The sequence below is a fragment of the Temnothorax longispinosus genome, chromosome 6 (assembly GCF_030848805.1).
Source record: "Temnothorax longispinosus isolate EJ_2023e chromosome 6, Tlon_JGU_v1, whole genome shotgun sequence".
Taxonomy (NCBI): domain Eukaryota; kingdom Metazoa; phylum Arthropoda; class Insecta; order Hymenoptera; family Formicidae; genus Temnothorax; species Temnothorax longispinosus.
The window spans coordinates 2,296,977-2,315,572 of NC_092363.1; the positions used below are offsets into that span (position 1 = coordinate 2,296,977).

Below are 18,596 nucleotides of genomic sequence, written 5' to 3' on the forward strand. Positions count from 1 at the left end.
AGCAAATTCACGTTCTTCGTCGTATGTGCGTCGCCGCGGTAAAGTATTCAGCTAGCCTCTTTCCCTTCCCCTGGAGAGCAGTCCGTGGCAACCCCCCTTTTTCCTTTTCCACTTACAGGGCATATAATTCCCCTTGCGCTCGTGCATCATACACTCACTTATTTTTGCGCTACAATGAACCAGGCGGACGTGGTGGTGGTGGGTTAAGCTCAGAGGCGGTTAGCGCAGCACCGCGGGGAGAAGGAGAGAACGAGAGGGATGAATAGACCAAGGGAGAAAGAGAAAGCGAGCAAGAAGGGGGCGAGAAAGGAAGCGCGACCCTACGAGCCCACGCCCGGATAAATTATTACTTTCGTCCTTCGTGAAGCAATATCTGTGCTAATAGGAAATCACGAAGGGCTTCTGGGCCTTCCCGCTTTGCGCGCCTATCGTTCTCTCCGCGGATTCCCTTCGCAACGACGAAGCCAGTCAACCGGCGACAGCGACGACGAAGCGCGAAGAAACGATCGCTATTCTTTTCATTGCGGCAGTAAAAGCGGAGGTGAGAGATTACGATCGTCGGGCTAAGTGCGACGGCTTCTATTCATGACGATTTCGCGGTGCGTCAGCTCGCGACAGGTTGAAAAAATCGAAGTGGCGGTAAACGAACGCGAATTATAAAAAAAATTGCGTACCGTAATCATATGATTGGCCGACATAGAAGTACTATTAACATTTTTTTCGATAAATATTATGTTAAGATTATACAGAGATCGAATCCTAATAATATTTTGAAATCGCGTTCTGAAGATTAGAGTAAAAACTTTAATATAAAAATATCGATATTCTATAGTTTTTTTATTTAGATCATAATTAATCAAATTTAGTTAACGGTATTGCTTCTTCGCGCTCAGCCTCCTAAATGCACTTGCACATTTACCAATTTGTTTTCTGTTATTGATTCTTACAGCTCAGAAATGGTTCCAACTTAAAATATATTAACACGTAATTGATTAACTTTAATATAATTTATATAAAATATCTTGCGTAGAATGCTTGAGTGTAAGGAATAATATCTTCACTGTATTTTACAAACAATTCTTGAAAACAACTCTTTTTTATGGAAACAATTCTTTTTTCAAACATCTCTTTATTATTTATAACTTTTCATGAAGCTAATTCTATCTGTAAAATATTTAATTCTTTTTATTTATTATTACGAGTTTTTCTTATAAATTTTAGACTGTATCTTGTACAATTAATTCTGCCGTATAAAATTGAAAATATATCTATCAATAAGTGTTCCATTGATCCAAACTCTATTTTCCAAAATTAAATATTGCTGCTAATGTATTATAGACTATCAATTCTAAGATAATATCTAAGATATTATTTTATTCATAATATTCTTACACTCCTTAATATACTTAATATAACTTGATACATACATATATATTTTATATATATACATATTGTATGTATATATATCTATATATATATTCCACACTATTTTCGCGAACGATTAACTATATAATAATAAAATGTAACACTTGTTACACGATATTCTACTTATTAATTTAACGCGTTGCCGCTCGATTTGGAGATACTCAATTATTACTTTGGATTCTCAATTTGAAAATAATAAACAGATTATATTTAACTTGGCGATAAAATCCATTATAAGATGTACACATATAATAAGCGTTGATCGAGAAATAATTATAGTCTGTTAATATCACAACAAAACAATAATTCATAAATCCCATTTCGTAGTGCTTGCGTCAAATATCTCGTTAAATCATCCATACGAACACTTAATCGCGAAAATTAATTACTCATGTGGATTGGTAATTGCTATTTGTTAATAGAGAAACGCTGTATAATGCGGCGCGAGAAGTAATATGACTACGCACGGAGCAATTCCACTACCTGCTTGTTCGAGTGTTGGCACGCGAATGATAGTATACGGTGTTCTGGTGTACGGAACAGTGCACCACGTCGTATGCGGCAAAAACAAGTGCCGAAGGCTGAGCGTCGTATGTCAACAAGTCCACCGCCACTATGAAATATTGCTATGAAAAATACCTACGAATATTTCGGATTATAACGTATTGATGTACAAAATATTTGGCATGCTGAGTTTCAAATTAATCGATACATCTCGCGACACACAGCACATTACACAGCGTTCTCTATTAACAAATAGTAATCACCAATCCACATGAATAATTAACTTTCGCGATTATTTCGATGAATAGATTACTGTACATTTCATGTTTGCTTGAAGAATAAAGTATTTGTTTTTTTGTTTCTATTTAAAAAATTTTTATGTAAATTAATATTTATCCTTATCATTTCTTTCCAAATGTCAAGATGAGTAAAATTGTGTAACCTTAATACATCAAGAATTATAATTTTAATAAATCAAGAAAATAAAATTTTAAGTACCTACCGAGGTAACTACAAAAATATGATTAGTTCCTTTATTTATTAAAACCACACTATTTCAATTTTTTCAGGATATCTATGGCTACGGTCAACGTGACGCTACAAATGCTTCGAAGCATTTTTTGATTGGTTAATTCGTAAAATTCTTTTTTCTGATTGGTCGATCAAATGCTTCGAAGCATTTGTAGCGTCACGTTGACCGTAGCCTATATCTAAAAATGGAAACAAATTAATTTTTATTGTCCAATCACAAAATAGGAAAGATATACTTTTCAAATTAAAATTTAATATTATAGATTTTCTAATTCTTTATAATTAATAATTCAATTAATAACTTAATGCTCTTTCAATAATTGTAATCATTAACAGGACATCAACTTTAATTAGTCTTTAGAACGCACTTATATTAAAACATTGTAAAAGTGTAAAATATAAAATACTATATTGGACATGCGTTGCATATAAACATCTTCTTTAAAAAAATATGATCGAATCGAAAACTTCAAAAATTTCTTATTTGGATATTTGTAAATGTTGTTTTAAAAAATGCTACGTGTTAGTTATGATTGTAATTTAGAAAGATGGTTTTTTTTATCAATTTCAATAGAAATTTAATTTCTCTCTTAATATTCATGTTTGTTCACACGTATTAAATATTGGATATGTCAGACAAAAGCCAAAAGCAATGAATTTAATATCGTCAACATCGAAGAGTCTGAGTCTGTGTTTTATTAACGGTACAATGTTCAATTCAGTACGATCAAAGGTATACATCTTTCTCATTATTTCTCTTGTAAAATTTGATTTATATTTCGTAAACATCATGATTTCGTCGAGTTAATATTCCTACTCGATTGACGTTTACACCTGAGGAATTTCATTATGCGCCGCCGGATAACATTGCGCAATAAACGAGATGACATTTGCAAATAAAAGTTCTTATTATCGCAGATAGAATGCCTACGGAGGGAGATTAAATTACTTCATTCGAGGCAGTTTAATAAATAGACTATAGATTTTATTATCCACGACGCGACTTATGACTCAGACCGTTGCATGGGGAGAAAACTCCCCATGCAAAACGAATTAAAACCGCTACGGTTAAATTAACGGTACTCTCGATGAACATTTAAGAAAATAACGTATTATGCCATATAATAAAGGATTGCATTAGATTTCTATGTTGTCAACAAAATTCACATAAAACTATTTAACATACATTTATAGTATGTTACAAATAAAAACTTTTATGTTAGTGACAAAATAATTTATAATTTTATAAGTGTAAATGTATTATATAGATTGTGTCGTTTTTTGTGTTATAAAATAAATTTTCACGTTATAAACAAGTTTTAAAAGATATTTTGTTTCAATAAATTCCAATCTTAATTGAATGCTATAAAAGGTGCCATTAAGTGTTATTTAAAATTCATTCTTCTAGATACAATCACATAATTTATTACTTATTCTTTACCGAATTAAATAACACACATATTTTAATATTATCACGTATAAAACATGTTCGTTATATCTGTTCAATAATGATATAAAAAATGTTCACGTAACTGCTTCGTAAATTGGAAAAATTACTGCGATTTTATGTAGTTATGCCTTCGTTTCCGCGTTTAAAATAATAACGAGAAATGAATACATTAACAATTTGCTTCAGCATTTTATTTCGATTATGAATAAAAACGTTATTTCCTGAGCGTTTAATAAAAAGCTAAATTCTTCTTGACAAAGGGTCAATAGCTATAAGTATAAAAGAATCGCTATCGGCAAACTGCGAAATGTTGAAAAAATTTCCAAACTGAAATCACTGGACGCGAGAGGGTCTGGCTACTCAGCGAGTGACGAATCACTGCCTGCCCGCGCTGTCACGAAGCAGTTTTTCCATTCGTGTGCCCGCAGGAAGCGGCGGAAAGGGTGGAGATAACTAGTTGCGCTTGTATACTTTGGGAACAAAAAAAAACCGATAAAAGTCAGAACGCGAGAAACGAAAAGGGAAGCGAAACGAGATCCTCGCCTCGCTGTAACCCTTTCCCCGCTATAAATCTAAAGTATATTAAAAATAATTGCCTCGGGTCTACCAGATCTCCACATTTATGTCTCACTTGATATCGTAAAGAAAAAGACTCACCGAAAGAGACGCGGTCCATGCATCGTTTCCTTCCTCGAAGATTATTATTGGTGTAAAATTCCGTTGCCACGTTATTCCGCTGACTGCTACCGATTTCTGTAATTAAAAAATCGCAATATTTAATAATTGACTTAATTGATTGTTCCGTTTATTCTGATATAAATCGCAACTTTATCGTGTAACTCGTGTTTTTAAATAAATCTCTTTTCGCTACGGATTTGACTGAAAAATCTTCATAAGAGATTATTTGCAAAAATGCGCGAAAATGATCGAATTCTTATCGCCACGAGAATCTCAAGGAAGTGTCGCCATGTTAGGTCGGTCCGTATTAGGAACTCCCGACTATTGGATGTCCGGGGTAGTACAGACGTGATAGGGGTTTGCGCGAACGTAACGCCTAAAGTTAGAGCATAGATACGATCGTGAGTAAGCGGACGCACTTGACTGTAAACGCAGCCACTGTATATACCGCATCGGGGATTATACAGCCGTTCTAGCGTGGCAGAACCCCGTACCTCGAGGCTGGCACCGATATTGCGTAGATATTGCCCTCAGCAGCAAGCTTCAAACTTGATAAAATATTAGTGTTCGCTTTGAGACACTTCGAACGTGTGCGCACGATTTAAAAGTTAAGTCAAAACCACCAATAACTGAATCAATCAACTTTGAAAAATTCAAAGATATCAATAGAAATATATATGAACTATAAAAGGAATTTTTATATTGCCTCTACATATGAACCTGTATTACAGTTATTGTTACTCAATTATACTTTATAACCATACTACCTAAAAATATATTTCCATCGCCCCATCCGATAATTTAACCGGAAAATTAAATTTATAGCCGATTTGCACTTCGATAATCCGTAGATGTATTATTTACAATTAAAACATAACAATATGGAGTTACTTGAATATCGCAAAAAATAGGTTATTCACATTGCTATGAATTATTGCTGAATACAATTTTATGCAACAGATATAATGGAAAGTACAAGCTGAACAGGTTGTAGCTTTTATGCATATAAAGAGAGAAAGAGGAGCGTTTACAATAGAAGCCAAATAAAGCGAGTTGCCGCAGCGCATATGTATATATATATATTCGTAAAATGTCTTTTACGATTATACAGTGAATTGGGGCGATCTCGATTGACTGCGCAGTAAAAGCAATAATATCTTAAGGATGCACATCGATCCGAGTACTCCGTCTCAAAAGTACAAAGCACCGATTTACAAAAATCTTGACAATGACATTGATCAAAAACGAAAAATAAACGTACCGATTTGCTATTGTCTAAAGATTCAATGCAGAATTTACACGTATCACAAACTTTTATAAAACTTGTTTTATTGCACAGTCGAAATAAGACAGAGCCGTTGCGAATAACATCGAGGATGATACCCGTAAACTTCGCAAGTTTGGCTATCTTGGATGTAAATAATATATCGGCGCGTTGTATTTAGTGCAATCCATAGACCGCAACGACGCTTCCAATTCGAAAGTTTCCCAAGATCATAATTTCTAGATGCCAAAAGGGCAAGCAAGCTTCGCAGACGGGTTATCTTTCAAATTACATTCAACGTTAAACATATCATGCGGCTCGCTAGATGAAGGAGAATATATGGACTGGAAGAGGAGAAGGACGAAACCCGAGGCAGGAGAGCAGATCAAGAATCCGAGGAAGAGAAAGCAAATTTCGAGGTTGGAGGAACGGCTGCTCACCCCGTAAAGGAGGGTGGCTTCTATGATTAATATGAGGACGTCGCCAAGATCAGGACAATTTGCGTAACATCGGACGAAATTGATCTGGCAGCTCTCGGATACTACTCGAAACACTGCTTGTCTTTCCGGGAAACGTAAACTATTTCCTGATATTACATTTTCGAAGTTTCTCCAATATCTCGATAATCAATCGTTGCAACTAAAATGCTTATACATATAACGTCATAAGATATAGAAATAATTATATAACGAAATAATGAATTTTGCCTTCAATATCCGAACAATATAATTGGAAGATAATGTCTTATCTTACGTAAGATTTGTATTTCCGTAAATTTATAAATATACAAATGTTCTCAAACGACTGATAAAGTGAGTGGATGTATTAAATATAGTTAAATCTTTTTAACGAATTACTGATTATGATGTAATATCCATCATAAAATTATTCGATGATTTATTACATGTTTGTTCATGGAAAGAATAGGTACTCATAACACAGAGGTACGTTCCCATATTTTATAGTATAACAAATATAATAATTGATTACACAGCAGTTTATACACGATTGATTATGGAAATAACAGTTCTACAAAATACGTACGTTAGCTAGAAGCAGATTCCGAATAAACAATATCGGCACTAAACAGCAAAAAGCACAATTAATTTAGATTTTCAACAATATTGTACTTTGTTCTATCATTGTTCTGCGTAAATGCCAACGCTGTGATCTATTCAAACATTTCGACGAAAACGTTTCCGTGGATCTACGGAAATTGCGTTATTGTTGCCTGTCGGCGATTTTGGTATACACGCATACACACACCCACACTAACAGGTTTTATCGTATTCATCGTATCTATATTAGAATTTAACAATTCCGATACAATAGATAGAAAAAATATCTCACGTAAATCGTTAAACTATCATAAAAATGCAAAGTGCAATAGCAATTATTTACCTTCATCCATTTTACATTAAATAAAAAATTGATTGCGCGACAGTTTCTATTTGAGAGAAAGAGAGAGAAGAAGAAACGGAATTTTTTAAATGTATTAAAGAATTATGAATTTGAATAAGTCTAATTGTTATAATAAAATTATATTTTAAACAAATAAAGGTTAAAATTTTATAAAACAATTGAAAACTAGAATATTGGTAAATCTGACACCAAACGCATTTTTAGAATTATATAGAAATTTTCTTTACATAATTCTTTATAGTGTTTTTATAGTTTATAGTTTCTATCTTTATAGTTTTATTTTGATATTTTTACATAAGTCTGGATCACAATTATCTTAAATTCTAGCACATTACCTATGTGATGAAATCCTATTAATTTCGTAACAGTATAGTTATTACTCATATTTTAATTTGTGATAAAGATATGAATCTAGAGATAGTCATTAAACAGTAGCAAACTCTTTTCAGCATGGCCATGTTGCCATACCAAAGATGTTCATTCGGGATGTTTCTCCCGTCTTCGTTGTTAGACAGTAGTTGATGAGACATGGTTCCTTCCGGCGGAAATAAAAATATCTGAAGACGTAACTGCGTTCGGAACCCAAACTTTCCAAGTCGTTACAGCGAGCATTCCTTAATAGAAAACTTCGAGAAGGCGGTGCCTAACTTGTGATTAAACTTAAAATTCTTTGTATGCCTCCCTTTTACATTGTTATTTTTCTTCGATAATCTTCTGCGCACAAACACTGATGTACAATAAATAAATTTCCTCTTTTTACACGATGTACTTTTCCACGAATTATTATCATTGTCTAAATTAAGATGTTAAAATGTTAAGGTACAAGTATAAGACATTTAAATCAGTCTATAAGATTAAAAGGTTATATGATACTCTAGGAAATTTTTCAAGACTCGCAAAATTGCACGACTAGTTTAGATCACGCGGCCGTGAAAGTGCATTAAAACGTTACTGTAACACGGTTGTGCATACAACACAAATCCAGGCGAGCGATAGTATCCACTTCTATTTTTATGCTGTATTCTATTATGTATAAAACTGAATATCGATTTATGCAACAATGAAACGCGCTCCCCTCTTTATGCACAGTACCTGGACCAAGAATTTTAATCTGAAATTCGAAGATCGGTGATGCCCATCGGTATACGACTCGCGCACCTGACACCATCCCGTCGCCATAACGCGCGAATGAAAAAATACGTAAAACCACGGTATTAAGAAGAAAAGATCGCGACTTTTTACGAGCTGCATTACGCTTAGCAGCAACGGGGGAATGTAAAAACGCATGTGTTCTCTCCCCTGACCGCCGACAACCCCGTCGCCCTACACCCCACGGCAGTGGCATTCTTGCGGTAATATGTGTGAAATTGCGAGGGCGCATTTTTAGCTCCACATTTTGAGATTGCATTCCCAGAATAGTCTCAAATTTTTGCCTCGTCCGCCAGCCCCGCGGGAGCAATTTTATCTTGCTGGGGCTCGCACCCCTGCGCGCGGTTACGTACTTAGCAACATGAATTTTGCAGGGAAATTCTACGTTTGCGCCACGCAATGAGAACTTCGGTAATGAAGGGTATAGGCTGTACCCGGTTTACAGGTGTGTAATGCATACGCGCATCTTCTTTTAACTGCCACGCATATGGTTGTACGTGAACCGTATATGTATATAAATTATTACAGATTATTCCTTTCGAAGACAACTCGCGTAATATTCGGTAATGAGTATGTACGAGAAATACGTGTTAATAACACGGAAAAATATTTTCGTACAAATAACATTTCACAAATAAAAAATAGATCATGAGAGATAATACATATAATAGATGTATCGTAATATAATACAAAGAATTGTATAGTTATCCTTCAGATAAATAACTATCCTTCCTAGAATGGGGTCATTGGTTCACGTTTAAAACAATAAAAAAATTATTTTACAATTCGGCAAATTTATAGCTTGGAAAATTCACTCGCAGGTTCAATGACCATCGGCGATCATTACACGAGATCGGACTCGTGCGCCACCGGTAAATTCCCTCGCAAAACACTTGACTCTATAGTAGAGCGTAGCAAATTCGAACTCGACAAATTCGTAAATTACTGTTCACGGGAGGGTTTTTCTACGTTTTACGCTGGCGTGCTAATGCCGTACGGATGCGTGTGTGTGCGTATTGCAGTTCAAAATGCGCGCAACTCGAGTACAAACGTTTCGATAGTGCTCGTGGAAATGTGTCAGCATATAAAAGGCTGGCGACTAAAATCGAGGATCACGAATGATTATGCAGCAACTACATTCATCCACACGTTAAAATGAGACAAATGTGTAATAATGAGCGCCCATTCAACTTGCTGTTAGTAGCCGTGTGAGTATGTATCAATTATCATTAAATTTATCACAGCTATTATAAGTAAGAAAGATACATAAATCACAATTAAACAACTTAAAATGCAGAATATTCGTCAGGCGACAGAATCGCTAATGAAAAAAGTAAAAAGTACAATTTTATTTATCGACGCTTAAATACGTCTAATCGACGTTAAATCTATCTTTAGGAAATTATTCTTACTTATCCCGCATGTTAACGGTTACAAAAATCAAGATGTAAAATAAAAACACCTACAAATAGTAAGTGTGACATAATATTTCAATTGTTCATGACTCAACGTTACTGTTATATCAAAATGTAAAGCTCCACATAAGGTTCTCTTAATCACTATCAGGGGCCTCTTTAAATATTCCCGGTGATACCATTAGTTACAGTCGCTGAAATACGCGCCATCGCCAGTATTTCCACAACACAGTAAAAGCACGCCCGCCACGAACGTTTCGTCGATGGGACGAACAAGGCGGGCGGACAGAAAAAATAAAAAAGGAAAGAGCAGCCGACGGTCGGGAGAAATTGGTACGCGTGGAACGACCCTTTGGTAACGGCGGTGACCGGGCCCTGTATGACTACGCCACGGTTAGAAGGTTTGACCCCGCCGACGGTCGGGCATGGTAATTTGTGCTGCGACAATCGCACCCACGGGAGCCCTCCGGCCCATGCCATTGCACATACCTACATACGTCCGCGCGTACAGCAGATACAAACGTATACGCGTGTGGACACAGATACAGATAGAAAAAGGCAAAGCAGACGGAAACATGAGAAAAAACGGCCGCGAGACGAGCGAGAGAAAATGGAAAGGGAGAGCGTTGTCATTTCAATTTCTATTCTTAACACTGAGTTTAGGCTAAACTTTGGGGAGACGGAAAGTAAACGAATAGAATTATTATATCGTATCTCAATCCACGGAAGAGCGAAGCAAGTACATCACAACTTTCAGTTGCGAGAATCGTGAATATATAGAAAAACGCGGACATAAACAAAGAAGAGAGAAAGAGAGAGAGAGAGAGAACGAAAGAATCGAATTTCCGACAAAAACTGTTTCTCCCATCTCGAGCTGCGTCACCGGCACGAACCGTATCCCATCCTTTATCATCGCCGCATCCGGTGCATTTTTACTCCCCGTCGCGAGTCACCGTGGTGGCGACGCGCTAATTGATACAAACGCAAGCCGTATCACGCACCGCGACGAACGCACGCCGGAACTAACGTATATTAGAACGAAATGTATGGCGCCGCTTTTCGTGTTTGCACCGTCGAGCCATAATTTCAATCGCTATGGAAACCAGCTAAACGACGTTGGCGGCTGTGATCGGAAGTCGATACTTTCGCTAAGGACCCTCGAAACGCGTGTTTCGCAGCGCGGGAATGTGACGATGAAAACGTCGAGTTCGGGCGAGTTTTGAAGGATCCCTCGACGTCACGGTGCTGCCGGGGCACCCATTTTGGCGCGCCCGAGATATACTCTATACATTTACTTTACATGGCTCTCGATCATCTAGACGTTAAGACCTCACAGCGTGGAGTGTCGAGTTTCTCCTCTACGGTACGGGAGCCCTCTTTACTCGCGCCCCGCTACCACCCACTTCGACTTCGGTATAATACCCCCTCGAACAGTTATAGATGAGCCATTATCTCGGGAAAATTCTGCAAAATTGCCGCTATAGGCTGAGCACTTTAGACTTTCCGAGGAAATTCGTTCTCTGAAGTTGGTACTTATTTCTCGAGAAATTAGAGAGAACCGCATTATAGTTTAAGTAATGTATAAAAACCCGGAAACGTTTATATAAAATAATCTAATGCACTTAGCATTGATAGGGAGATAGGGATTATATCATATAGATAATCAGTATAAAGAAACAGTAAGGATTATTGCATACTAACATCATGCAACAAAACGTAATAATATTTGATTGGCATTAATTAATATTATGTAGCAAGAGTTATGAGAAACATGGATGGTTGTGGCTATATCTTATACATAGCCATCTGTCTAAGGACTCGTACTTAATTAGCTCACATAACGAGCAATGAAATGTGAAGGAGCTAACAAGAATTATGCGTCCTTTGTCCTTAGATCCTTGCTAATTGGATCGTATAATATAACCGAGCAAAGTGATGAATTGAACAGGTTTATCTGACACTTTATTTAATATATTGAATAAGAAGAGAGCTCTCTCATGTGTTATAAGCGAGTGGAGAGATATTGAAAAACTTTAAAATACACTCGATCCAATTTTAATAGCAAAATTATCAATAAAAATGATAAAATCGATATTAATTAATAACGCTGTTCTCAACTTTAAATTAATCATAAAAATCCGAGAATATGTAAAGAAAGAAGAAAACCAAAATCACATGTACCTCTATGTTGTAGCATGTGTAGCATGTCTTACTTTTTATATTTTGAAACTTCTAAAGTTACCCTCTTTCTTCGCTATAATACCAGTATTTGAAAAATCAGAAGTCAATGTATATTTGAAACTTATCAATTTTAAATAAAGTTATGCTACAATCATTCTCAACTCATTAAACCATCTTTTACATTTAGTGTGACAATATTATGATTTAATATACATACACACATATGTATATACACATGCATACACCACATACGCGGAAAAAGCTGAATGTATCATATATCCTTGTCATTCTTAGAATTATTATCGGCGTATTTCGTACCTGCCCAATGCGACTGTAACGTAACACGGCCCTTCATTACTAATCCCTTCATACAGACGACGTATACACTGAACTGACAGCTTTAAATCGGGTTTTACTGCATTGAAAACGTTCTCTTTTCAGTGACTCTTCAGTCGGATAGATGGGTAATGCCCTTTTTAATCCAAATTCCATTTCTGGTATCGCGACAAAATCCGTACTCTCTTTGCGTCCATAACAGAAAGGATACCGAGCATAATAAGTCGATTGAATCGGTCCTTGTATGTTTTATTATATTTCTGATAGGCTCCCTTTTTTCGCTAATTAATATAAGCATTTTAATGTCATAAAAAAAAACTCTACGTTAAACGTTTCTTAAACTATCACATCGGACGATAGACAATGAATATACAACACAGTTTTTAGCATGAAAAACACTTTCCGCAAACACGTTAGTTTTCCATCGGAGCAGCGTGAAATTACTCGTCTTTGGTATCGTCTCGAATAAGCACGATAACGATAGAAGTTTTAACGCATTTGCCATAATTGCCTATTTAGGAAACGCTGCTTTGTAATAGTACTTTACAATGTAACTCTTCGCGCAGCATGGATGCCCCGCAGCGAGTTAATCTCGGCATTCTCTAATTCCGGATTATTCCCAGAGCTATAACGTGTAACGTAGATACACGTTCCACGACATACCGGCGCGGCGTGTCGTAACAATACATTACGTAGCACAAATCATGGCGATATCGTCAATGCGTAGCTCCGGCTGTATCAAGTTGAATGTCGCCGAATGTAATCTCCACCGTAGATATACGCTGGACTCTATCATACTCTATCGCCTCCATTAAAATGCGATATTTCAAGAGTAAGGTGAGTCCGCGGACTGACATTAAAACATATTGACATGATAATATCGTCATTTCTCGATTTTCCTCGAAGTGGACTGGTACAGAAATGTAGGTCATTCAAATCTCAAGCCCTTTTCCAAATCTTGTGCAGCGCGACGGATAAAACGTTAAAAAATTCGCATTACAATAGCATAATGTGGGATCATATACGATAGACTTCAAAGTAATGTCATATACTGCGTCATGTTTAATACAATGTTTAATACAATGTGTGTATACAACGTGACCCATGCCATATAATCGCGTTTGCAGTAATACGTTTGCATATATACAAGATATTTTGTAAAGTTGGTGTGCAAGCTTAACAAGTTTTTAAGGGACATTTTTTATTCGCTTTTCCACGCCATTTATATCACAACAATATGGCAACGGATACTGAGAGCTTTGATTAATAATAAAATAATAATAATAAAAATCTAGAAAAAAGTAAAGAAAAATTCAGAATATTAAATGAGCGCGAAAGTCACAATAATTTGTTACTAGTAAGTGATGATTAAATCTGTCGCATATAGATATAGCATATGTATATGAGGGAATGCAGACGAGTGCAAATGAATAGTATTGCTACGAATCTCTGAATTCTTATTCCCTGACTCTGTGAAGATACGAAGAAAAACTTTGCGCGAAGCACGAAACACATTATACGGTTCTGTTTACTTCGTTCAACTGTAATAGGTTTATGGAAGTTGTGCAAAATGCAATCTGTAGAACGTGTGTGTTCCGGAAATGCCGGTACGGTAATGACGTTTAAAACGCATGTAGCGACACATAGCACTCGATAAAATTTATATCTCTACCTTATCGTTTTAGCATTCGCATTGGTTTTATGTGGCAAACGAAAATTCGTTCTATCAATAAAATGGACGTACGTTATGTGAATGCGCGTATGTGTTATTTCTTTTATACATATTCCAATTGCCAATATATCATCTAGACAAATGTAAACTTGGATATTAAAACTTGTTTCATAAATATTTGATGGAATTAAACATATACCCAATAATTTGTCTACGTATCTAGACTATTAAATTTTTAGAAAACACATTCACACATCAAATAAAAATTAACATGTTTTAATTTCTAATTTTCGCGGAAAATTGGAATGTAAGGAAAGAAACTGAGATTTCAACAGAACGAGTAGACAATGATCCCGCCGGTTGGCCTTTGATCATATCAGAATGAGGCAGGACTTTCTAAGGTTAATGCGAACTCGCCCACGGTTCCCCAGAGTGACAATGAAAAAGGCCAGGTCAGAGGGAAAAAAACGCCAAAAGAAGCAGCGGGGGAGGGCAGCGGGGTTCTTGACTGCGTGAAATTCCATTCGAATCGATCCCGACGCATTTCGGGGTGCACGCATGCACAAAGCGAGCAGCTGCAGGGCGGCGATGCGCGTCACCCAGCGCGCGCGGGCGGATGCAATTTCGTCACGGGGATCGCAAAAATTCCGCGCATTTCACTTTTATGCAGCGCGCCCTGCCGTCCCCATTCCCCGTGTCCGCGCTTTATCTTTCGTCATTTTATATTTTTTTTTCCACCGTAGACAGTACGCGTAGACTTACGCGTTCGCCAACGCGTGACAGTCGCGCGTGCATCGACGACGACGAGTGCATCACGCAGTGTGTACCCTATGCACACATGTATACGCGCGCCGCGCGTTGCGACGCGCTCACGCGGGTCTGGCCATGTTTGGATAACGCGATAACGTCGTTAAACTTTTTGTCGCTTTGCCTGACGAGCGTGACAGGTGGACCGCCCAGGTAAACTCGATTCCAGAAACAATAAGATTTATTTTTCCGCACGTGCGCTACGTACGCCGCGCTTCCCACGTGCCATCCGCCGTCGACACGAAGCGAATCACGACGCCCGTGATACGTGCGTAGACGCGCGTATGCGGGCGATGAACGCGTCGTCAGTTATGTTTATACGCGGATCATATGTGCGACGCGCGTACGATTTCCGATAGATGCGTGAAAGAAATACGAGTATAAGACGAGGGAAATTTGGTGGTTTGAGAGATATGCATTTTATTCCAAGTGCAAAGTTTGCAAAAAAATTTTAAACAATGAGTAGATAGCAAAAATTTCAACATTTAATATTTGCTGTAACTCGCACAGACGAAACGACCAGTTTTATTTTTGTCTTGTTAAATTTATTTTGTTCCATGGAGTGCTACATAGATAGTCATGGTGCATGTCAACTGTTACTGTAACTATCGATAACAAAATGGACGCAAATAATGGAGGAGAACTCTGCGCGTCAGTCGGGAAAACGAGCGTTATTTGATGCTCGAAGGCCGTTAATTGCTTAATTGAGCAAAATTGGGTTCCGATACGTAGGTTAGCGTTAATTTGCGAGCATTTACGATAACAGCGACGCGAAATAAAGTACAAGGGAAAATGTCATTGTCTACAATTAGCCGGTAATTAGTTACGCCATGCGTAACAATCGAAACGCCGCTGCATGCTTTCCCTCCCCAGTGAAATACTGCACGGTTGACGAGTTTCATTTCAAAGATAGATATCTAGCTATTCTGCCGAGAAACTTGCGTGAACGCTGTTTTAATCGGTTGTCCTTATTGCTTTTCAAATGTTATTGTGACGGCGCAGCATGTACAGTCTTTAGTTCTCACAATGTTATACAGTCCCTATTGTATATCGACTACCAGTTGCGTAACTTTCAAAGAAAAATAACTAATTGTTGCATACACTTGCTAGCAAGTGTACTGGCAATTGCTCATAGTAAGGTCTAAAATTTTACTAATAATTGTGTACATGTATATCGACGCACACGAATTATTCGTATCTACGCTCAGGCATACGATCATCGAACGGGATTCAATCGTGAATCGTTCGTTTCTAGAGCACAAATAAAAGTCACATTGCCGGTGCAGACGAGCTCGTTTGGAGTGGCGCGTACGCGGATGAGAGCTCGTCGTTTTACTTCGCGATAATAAAATGGCGGTCGACGAGCGGAGGGGCAGCGTCGAACGGCATCTAGGTATAAGCCCATAAACAAGATGATACGATCTAGGTGTAACGATGTTTCCAACAAAATTAGAGGGAAACTGCAAACAACCCCGTCTCAGTTCTCGTTCATCCCCGTTTAACCCCAACCCTCGTCGTCCCTCAGCCAGCTCGCGCAGAGCGGCGCGACAACCCTTCATTCGACTCGTTAGGGTGGCTGAAACACGATACCAAACAGTAATGAAAAGCCTATCCTCCACTCGGTTTCTCCTAGAGCCGTTTATGCACCGTCCTGCGCGTAATGCACTCATACACGGCCGGGCATTATCAACGCGTGTACGTGACAGATAACGCCGGCTTGTCGCGAACGAGCAACGTCAGTACCCTGTTTATTTGACGATGGGATTAATCGTTGCGTATCCACGTAGCAAGATCTTTATGTCGTTTAGCAGCCGCGCCGCGGGGCCGGCCGGTAATGCGCGAATTAATCGTTTTACACAACGAGGCGGCGCGTTTCGCGCCCTTTATCGCACACGTAATCCGTCATCCGATAGATCGCCCTTTGTTATAATGCATCCGTCGCGGATAACGCGCATTTTCCTAATAGACGTGAAAGCGAAGCTATTATCCAGATACGGATGAGTGTTACGGATACTATCAAAGCAAACAGATATAGATATCTTTCGCGTGATACAAGCGTATTGTTAAAAATATATATTGTTCTAAATAGATTTCTCTAATAATGTTCATATAGTAGAAATAAATTTTTTTTATATTTCTAATAATTTTCGTAAATTTATCACTGTGACATATAGATATAAGGCGGCGCCTTTCTACGTTTCTCTGAAAGAACCAACGCTCCACTTGTTGATACCCCATCGTAACATCGCGTCGATTTTCCGGCGCCATGGCGCCATGTCGCGACGCGCAAATAAAGAAATTCAGTGTAGATGCAGTTACGCACGTCCGGGTATCCGTTTAAGCGAACAAATTAAAACGCTACTGCCGTCGGGATCAAAGGCTCCTTAACTTCTTCATCATGTACGAATGTAATTCGCTTCTTTCAGAGAACGACTCCAATGTACAAAAGAGACGCTCAATGGAACACGCATCTATATTCGCGTGTCTGTCACGCGTTTAATTTGCCGGACGTCCGTGAGTGTCATAGGCCGGGATTTATTAGTATTTACGTTGAGCAATATGCAAAGCAGGCGATGGCGAGTTTGCGTTCTTTACTTCGGGACAGCTCGTCGCCACCATGGCGCGCGCATACCGTGCGCTTCTCTTTAGCCTCCACTTTGTAATTAATTCGTTTGATTTATATCGCCGAAGGACTCGGAATGCTAATTTGTATTTACTTATTAGTCGCGCATGCGGAGCTGCCGGCTGGCCCATATTGTTTTACGGGCTGTCTGCGAACCGGCGTTAGGGTGAACCCCTCCCTCCCCTCGGGTACACTCGTCTCGTTCTATGCGCGGTCTTACCCATCCGCTCGAGGTTCCTACAAAGGACACCAAACAGCCGGGTAGATGCGCCAGCGCGCGAAACACAGCCGATAATTAAAGTAGCTCCTTTGTTCGACTTAGATCGATAACTCCTTTGACGGAAACGACAAAGGTAGATGCGCGAAAGAAAACTATCTGTCTTCCTTCGGGGTTCGCATTCTGCCGATTCCTTCCGCTTTCTCGCTCTCCGAGAAAGTATTCTAGTATTATAGCTTTTTTATTTACTTTCTTAATGCTGGTAGCTGGGGCGACTACATTCTTTTAACTCTGGCTTATGTATGGTTTTTAAATTTTGAGCTACAAAGACTAAATTAATAGCTATATTATTTTCCCAACTAACATGCATGAAAATTGCTATCACTTTTATCGTACTTTTAATATTAGATATGATAATTACAAAAACTTTACTGTTGTAATCTCGGAAAGCACTGCTTATGGATATAAATTACGGGAATAGGGTGTTAGTCATAAATCAAGCAGGCGCGCTTGCCTCCTCGTGTAAGTGAAATCCTCCTATCATTCGTCATATGTTATAAATTACGAAACGATTCCAAAACAGCCGCTAATGCGAATGGTTTGTATGCAAAATGGTTTATGATTGCTACGGTCTGCGGTTACCTAAAATAGATTAATGTCGTCAAACATTAGTTAATGCCAATGAAGCTGCAATGGCGTTTAATATTGACGGAAATATCGCCCCACTGTGCAAACTATAAAATCTGACTGCGTCGTGAAATCCAGTAACCCAAGCGAGCGTACTATTAAATCATCGCGTCCACGCAATTACAAATGACGGCAGCACGTCGACGTGGACAGCCAAATTTCAGAAATTCTCGTAATCAGAGATCATTCATTCCTTGAATTTGAGAGCACGGATATTTTTGCCAAATTATATATA

At 38.1% G+C, this 18,596-nt stretch overlaps 2 protein-coding genes across 6 annotated transcripts in view; one reads left to right on the forward strand and one right to left on the reverse strand.

Moving 5' to 3' along the window:
• Positions 1-18,596, forward strand: part of Ten-a (tenascin accessory) — a 561,949-nt gene that overhangs the window by 307,929 nt on the left and 235,424 nt on the right. The gene's annotated exons all lie outside the window — the stretch shown is intronic.
• LOC139814095 (uncharacterized) overlaps positions 1-18,596 on the reverse strand; it is a 248,087-nt gene that overhangs the window by 205,904 nt on the left and 23,587 nt on the right. For both annotated transcript variants that reach the window (XM_071780085.1, XM_071780084.1), the window contains exon 3: positions 4,568-4,663. In XM_071780085.1, coding sequence (XP_071636186.1) covers positions 4,568-4,663 — 96 coding nt within the window. The remainder of the gene's footprint in view (positions 1-4,567; positions 4,664-18,596) is intronic.